The sequence below is a fragment of the Fulmarus glacialis genome, unplaced genomic scaffold, assembly GCF_000690835.1.
Source record: "Fulmarus glacialis isolate BGI_N327 unplaced genomic scaffold, ASM69083v1 scaffold24031, whole genome shotgun sequence".
Lineage (NCBI taxonomy): Eukaryota > Metazoa > Chordata > Aves > Procellariiformes > Procellariidae > Fulmarus > Fulmarus glacialis.
In genome coordinates this window covers 3,175-10,452 of record NW_009195005.1, presented here as the reverse complement: position 1 = coordinate 10,452, position 7,278 = coordinate 3,175, and the positions used below count along the sequence as shown (strand labels likewise).

The 7,278-nt window shown below is 45.5% G+C and overlaps 1 protein-coding gene across 1 annotated transcript; it reads right to left on the bottom strand.

Moving 5' to 3' along the window:
- Positions 1 to 414: 414 nt before the first annotated feature.
- On the bottom strand, positions 415 to 6,616 carry ORAI2 (ORAI calcium release-activated calcium modulator 2). Its single transcript, XM_009587962.1, has 2 exons — positions 6,389 to 6,616; positions 415 to 960 (listed from the first exon to the last, which is right to left on the bottom strand). Exons 1-2 carry the CDS (start codon positions 6,614 to 6,616, stop codon positions 415 to 417), a joined length of 774 nt encoding a protein of 257 aa, XP_009586257.1.
- Between the last annotated feature and the right edge of the window lie 662 nt (positions 6,617 to 7,278).

Sequence of the window (7,278 nt, the reverse complement as noted above, 5' to 3'; positions counted from 1 at the left end):
ATTGCTGCTGCACTGACAGCCAGGGACTTCTGACACGTAAGACAGGTCCTACACACACCACACCGGAGTTTTGGACAGCTGATGCAGTTTTACTTTTGGCAACGGAATACTGCATTTGGAAAAAATACAGATTTTTGGCTACCTGAACCAATGTTAAGGTAGATAAAGTTTTGACCTTGAACTCCATGGCAGTGTTGACGTAAGTACGCGAGTGTGTAGGACCAGAAACAGGCCAGAGACCCCAGCATCTGAAACAGCACTAGAACCCACAGCTATATATGGCAGGCAATTAGCGTTTACATATTTAAGCCTCAAGACAATCCACCGCTGGTGCATCTCACCAACTAGCAAAACAGGTATTTTGCTCTTAGCCTTAGCTGAGCGGATTTGCTGGAAGCAGCCTCTGCCTCTCTGTCACACTACCTGCATGCCTCTGTCATGCCCGTCTAACTGCACTTTCAGTTTGTGAAGCTCTTCGATCTCTCGGTTGTGGCGCTCCGTTTTGTGCCGCACCAAAGAGCGGTAGAAGTGAATGGTGAAGACGACAAAAATCAGACCCACTGGGACCATGATGATGGTGGAGACCAGCGCTGACTGCCAACCCGCGTGGCTGCTGGGCTTCTCGACGTTGGTGGTCTCATTTTTCAGGATGGAGCCCACGGGCAGAAATTTTATCCAGCACAGAAGCACGACTTCCGCAAGGAAAAGGAGGATCCCCAAGACGGTGGAGAAGCCCCACGCCAGCTCTATGTAGGGATGCATGCGCTCGTGCGGGGACTCACTGATGGAGTTCAGGTTGTGGATGTTGCTCACTGCTTCCACGTTAGGCAGAATGCAGGTGCTGATGAGAAGGGCAAAGAGATGAACTGCCACCAGCACCGTTGTGCAGGCACTGAAAGCGATCAGCAGCATCTGGGGGTACTTGTACTGCACCTCCAGCTGCACCTCCACCATGGCAACCTGGGGGAAAGGAACAAAAAGCTTGTCAACAGCTGCTAGTTTTCCTCTTTTCAAGGCTTTCATCCAGGAAAGCATCTTTATCCAGGAAGAGCACCTAAGGTCAAGTACACACTCAAGTGCTTTTTAGAATGGCAGCCTAGATGGATCATTCCTGTTTCGCACGAAGACGTACATGCAGGCTGCAGCCTGGCCTTTCGGAAGGCTTACGTGCACGTTTCTGCGCTGTAGTTTTCTGAAATAACAGATCTCTCCTTGCGACCAGGAGCCATACGAACCGCATCAAACCCAACAGAAGGAACTCATTAGACAACACGTGGAGCTCGGAGGCAGGCTGACAGCCTGCTAGCCCGCCCGCCCATCACACGTTCTCCTTCCGCTCACCACTTGCGGCTGCGGTGCAGGAAGTTTTGACTTCAGGCACGTAAAGAAAAGCAAAAACAAGCAGCCCTTCTGGCCGGCGGCCAGCAAGGTTTCACTACCCCCCCCATGGGAAGCACACAAGCTACTTTACAATTTACGTTAGTCCATAGTTAAAATAGCTGCCTTCTATTCTCAGAACATTGTATGTTCGTTTTTATTACAAATATGGCCAGATACAAGTATTTATATCCCCAAATTTCTCCCTTGAGAGCTAATAAGTTACTGATATACTCAGCAGAAGTGGACAGCCACTGGCTTATGGGGGTGTTCAACAACTCAGAAGTCCATTTTCTCAAAACAAGAGCTATCATATAGCAAGTCTCTAAAGCCGTCTATCTTTTTTTTAATCAAATAAAGCTTAACAAGCAGAATAAGCGCAAGAGAGCAAGGGGCTCTTCTCAGATGAGATCTGGAGTCCTAGTACGTACTACATAACTGGTTTAGCATAAGAATTTGTAAAATTACTTAACCTATCTGTGAAGTAAAATAGCACAAGTACTTCTGCATGGCGTCACCCCTGAAAGGACCGCAGAAACCTTGTGCTAAGAGAAGCCACGAAAACAGTGGATAATACTATCAAACATTCCTCTCCAGTAACTCTCTAGCGGCTTGCTTGGATCTGCAGCTGCACTTCATGATTTGCACAGATACTAACTTGCCTGGCAGTAGGCAAAACCTCTGGTGATCCCAGGAGACCTGCTGCTCCGGCGCGGCACAGCTTGCCCGGCGCGTTAAGGAAAGGAGAAGCCAATGCTTGGATGCCTGCCTCAGGGCAGCGTCTCTCATGACCACCATGAGAAGGCAAAGTTGGAACAAGCAGCTCGATTCTGGGGCACAGATGGATTTTGCATCATTACTTTACCCAGAGTTCGCATGAGACCACCGCTGAGCAGCCATTTCAGGCTCTGTATAATAATCTCCACCATTCGCTCTGGCATTAGTTGTTAATAATATTATTTAGGCACTGGAAGATTAGGGGTACACTCATGGTCTCCCTGTGGGTAACCCTGAGAAGATTAAAGGGGATCAAAGAAAGTGCCTATGTTGGCATGACTGCTGCCTTACCTACATTTACTTTGAAACCATCAGCAGCCTGAATGAGCGGATCACAGTCAAGTCTGAGCACATTCAGTAGCGACCAAGACGTAACGTGTGTGTTTGGGGGAGCAAATGGTCAATCTCTACAAGTCCAGATTTTATACCTACGTCAACTATTTAGGATATTAGAGACACCAAAAATACTGTGGCAGTTCTTGGACATTCCCAGCCTTTTGTTCAGCTTATGAACATGTGGGGTTTTTACTTTTTTTTTTGTTTGTTTTTTTAAAGGTTCCTGTTTGCCGTTTACAGTAGTTGTTGTTGTATACTGGGGAAAATAATAACGCGGGATTGGCTTTACTATCTATTGCAAGGTCCATTTAATGAAAACACATACCACGTTGCCTTGCATATGTTCTCTTTGCAGATCCCCCTATATTGATTCGAGAAGGAAGAGATCAAACTTATTCTCCGCTGCACGGTTCTGTGCAATGAATTTGTACAGTGCTGTGACTGTCAGTCACACCCTATCAGCCAGGAAAAGCTGCAGGTATATTGTTCATTATTGAGTCCTGTAATACCCAGAGACATAGTATTCAGCAAGCTAAATAGGAATTGTACCTGCATGTTCAATTTATAGCTTTATATTAAAGCTGAAAGCCTGGCTGATGTCAACATATCAATTTCTACTTGTTACCCTTCGCATGAGCAGCACTTTTCAGCTAATTGGATGTTTCCTCCCAGACCAACGTATTCCCTAGGGCTAGCTTCAGCTGTGCAATGTGATGAATTTTTAACACTGACTGATGGCTCAGTAAGAGGTATTTCAGGGAAAAACATCAACAATCCAGATAGGGCAGCAAGGCAGAAAAACAATTCATTTAACCCGAACAAGTACTGGAAAGGTGAGTGAGCTCTTATCGCTTTACCCCGTACAGACTGTCATGTCATTCTCTGACCGGGATAAGAGAAGGAGGACAAGCTGACATAACCCATTTAAAAATCATTAAATATGCTGCTTAGTCTGTAAAACTATTAATATGTCATGTTTGATACAATTATACTCTTCCGTGATAACAGCCCCCTTTCTTGTAACCTCTTCCCAGAAGCCAAGGTGTCAAGGGCTTGACTTTGCAAGGCACTGAGCACTCTGCCGAGCCGCAGAATATCTCAGCATAGGCTTAATTTGAAGCTTGAGAATCTCCCTGTTGAATTCGACGTTCACAGGTTTGCTAAAGGAACCAAGTACTCAGAACATTTTAGAATTAAACTGCAATTAAATTACATGCAATTATGTTTTTTAAAGACCAGTGTAGCCCAGATTGTTCACGACAAAGATGATGCTCATCTTGAGAAATTTAGACCAGGATAGATAGCATCAGGCAAAAGGATGACAAATGGCTTAACATAAACATTACATTCACACAGATGGTTTGGCACCCACTAAAAACAATCACTCCAGTAGATCTGTTGTTTTTTTTTTTTTTAAAAATCAAATACATATCCCGTAGCAATTGGACAAGTATCCAGAAGACTGACTAGCAGCAATAGCTCTTATCTCCATCAGGAAAATTATTAAGGAGGCTTTCTAAGCTCCCTCTAAATCTCCTTCATCTGCAGTCTCCCTGGGGCAAATGCAGTAGCCCTACAGCCCACCTCCAAACAGCCCTGGCACTGGGAAGGACCTACATCCTCCTGATCTGCCCAACTCTGCCAGAAATACCAGAGATAGCATCGAGTAACGAGGAAGGTTCGCATTATTCTGCAGCTTGTCCAGAAGGAGCTGGATCAAAGCCACCGCCTGTTGATTAAATATCCATCAGCTCGTAATAATTTTCAGCCAATATGGAACTGGCTTGAATCAAACACACTGACAGGGAAGTAAATAAAGCAATAGCCAAGCCCTGTATGGCATTTGTTTACATAGCTAAATGCACACAGGGCTTCAGGGAAACTATTTCACTCTAAATAACTTCTCTACTTTCATCAGTAGCCAAATAGATGCTCTTATTAGAGAGTAAACATCCGTGTACCAAATACCTGTGTGCCAAATTATCAGCGGAGAAATAGCTTGGTAGGAAGGTCCAGTACAATCAGCTGGGAAAAAGCTTGCTAATAAAGAGAATTCCTTATTGCAAAAATTTTTATTTCCAACAATTACTGAACTCAGGTGTACTTACTATGGTAGGCTGGTGATTATAATGAACGCTACTTATACCTATGTGTTTATTTGACTTGCATTTTAAACAATTTAAAGAGAATAGAAGTCAAATAATTAATTTGGTGTGTTTGCCAAGGACTTTCAGCAACTTTCTGTTGTGCAGTTGAGAAGGCACGCTTTGTTTTCAGATACGTGGTTCAGCCCTGCAGGGTGGGTGGGCTGCAAGCCCCCCCACGTCCCAGCAATGCCAGCGGCAGCACACCCCAGCACCGGCACCTGCTTGTGTAACCACGCTGCCTAGATAGAGCAAGAGTTCACAACACTACAAAACGTTAATTTAATAATTATGTTAAAGAGAACAGTCACAGATGACTAACACAGAACTCACGTAACCCAGAGGCACAAAGGGCAAGCACATGAGCTGCTTTTTAAAGTAAGAAAGCTTCTGAGTGAAAGAAATCTACAGGAGAGCACTCAACTTTCTCAAAACAAGGAGGTACCTTCTGCCATTTCAGCACACGAGCTTGGTTACAAATAAACATACACTGCGTGAAAAGTTTTTACGAGCATCGCATGCACATGGTCAGCAAGCGGAGAGGAATTGCAAAGCAACCAAGCACCCTCTCTCCCCTGCAGCCTGCTCCCACTGAACTCCCCGCTTGCATTTTTCCAACTTCATTTTGGGTGACCAACTCTGTCATCCCAAATGGACTGCTGTAATGTTACAGATGATTCATGTTCTGAGGGACTGGGTGAGGAAAAAGCAGCAGAAGCAGCTAAAATAAACTAAGGAAAGCTATCCGGAAAGTTCCCGAGATCCGTCTGTCCCCCCTGCTCCTGAGCTGCAGGATGCAACATCTTCACATCACGTCCTGCTCACCCAGGCGCTGCCCTCTGCCTCTCTGCAATCAGCTGACGGACCTCGGGAACAACCAGATCTGCCCATTTCCTGAGCAGAAAACCTTCCCCAAACAGGTTTCAGTTCTCACTCCCAATAAGCAAGAACCGGAGGGGAGACGAAGAGGCTCACACCGACACAGACAGGTCTGAGCACTGGACCGCTGACTGTCTCCGTCTTGTTTATTCGCTCGCTCCCTGACACGGTTTTGACCTACGCAGATAGCTTCCAGGTAACACCCAAGTGCTGCACGGAGAAAAGCAAGTACCAGGGATTATTCCCTGACAAAAATATACCAGGTTTGGCTCCCTTCAGGCTACAGAGTCCTCTGACACAAGGTCCGAGGCTGCAGGGCCTCTTCTCGCACCTCAGCATATAACTATCTCCCTGATCATGCTATGCAAACTTCCCTCTTGCAGACTGTGACCCAACCTCCACCTTATTTTAGGCACCGTGATCTGAAAAAACACATACAGAAATTAAGATAACGTTCAGGACCACAGCAACCGCAGGAGCCTGGAGAAGCTTCACGCCCAAGTGCAACCTCATGCGAAGGCAGCCAGCGATGACTGGCCTCGGGGCCAAAGGAGAGCCCAGGTCCTGCACTGTTTAGCAACGCTGGTGGAGCACTTAGGATCATTTGCAGGTAGGGGATTAGTATTTTTAAAGGGTTGATTTGGGAGTGCGTGGGTTGACTGTTAGGCAGCTCCTGTATCTGTGCTGCCTTGAGAGAGCCAGTCTCAAACTTCTCAGCAGCAGCCAAGCAGAAGCCCCCAGGGAGATGCCTCCTGCCTCTTCAGAAAACAACAGTATGTCCTGCTTCTTCACAGGAGGAAAACACTGATTAATAGATGATTTTACAGAACCAAAACCTTCACGATCCAGAAAGTATTGCTACATAGTACACATACCATCGCAAATCCAGAGAGCAGAGCAGAGGTTCTGCTGGAAGCTTTCAGTTTGGCTCGGCTCAGGTACAATTTTCTCCACGAAAGGGCTTGAACAGAGTGGTGGTTTGATGTGACCAGTTCCAGATAGCTGCGCCGAACCCAGTCCCGATAATCCATGCCTTTTGTGCCAGGTTCAGAGCAGCAAGCAGGAGTGGAAGGATCCACCGGAACATTTAATTCGGAACTCATGATGAGGGAAATGCTGAGGAAGCAAAATAGTCATGTTCAAAAGGAGGTAGCAGACAGGGCAAGGATCGACTACTGGAAAAGCTACGTTTAAACAAAGTTACCCTCAGTCAGTAGAAAAATGATGGACCAAATACCATCACGCTTGCAAGGCAACAGAGAAAGGAGCATCCGTAATTGCTAAAAATGACCATGAGAACTAGGAAAGATTACACAAGCAAACCCGGAAACTACTCCAGTAGGAATTCAGGAAGGTTGCACAGCATCTGACTTTTCATTTCAAAGCTGGCATCTCACTTTCCCCTTTAATTCTTCCTTTAATTTTCCTTTGAAGTTTTAAAAACCTTCCCCTTTAATTCCTCCTTGCTAATAAAAAAAATTGTTTTAGATAAAGACACTTTGGAAATAGGGCCCCCATCTTATAATTTTATTTTAAGCTGACATTTTATTAAGCTAAAATTTTATTTTGACAGTGCATCACAGATTGGCTCCAAATGCATCTCCTTTAGAGTACCAAAGTAACTCCCGCTAGCGTGTTCAGGGAGTCACTTTTTGCTCTTTCTTTGGAAACCCGGTTTTCAGTTAAACCATCGCTCCTCAGAGCTCAGTTTAGACGGGCACAGTTCTTCCCCAAGACTTCCCCAATAGTCACAGAGCTGAACGCT

What these genes read in the sequence shown, in the direction of transcription:
- ORAI2 (XM_009587962.1), bottom strand. Translation starts at nt 6,616, where the DNA reads ATGAGTTCCGAATTAAATGTTCCGGTGGATCCTTCCACTCCTGCTTGC. An exon ending in TGCTCTCTGGATTTGCGATG is followed by an intron (nt 961 to 6,388) that starts GTATGTGTACTA and finishes CCTTTCCCCCAG; the next exon opens with GTTGCCATGGTGGAGGTGCA.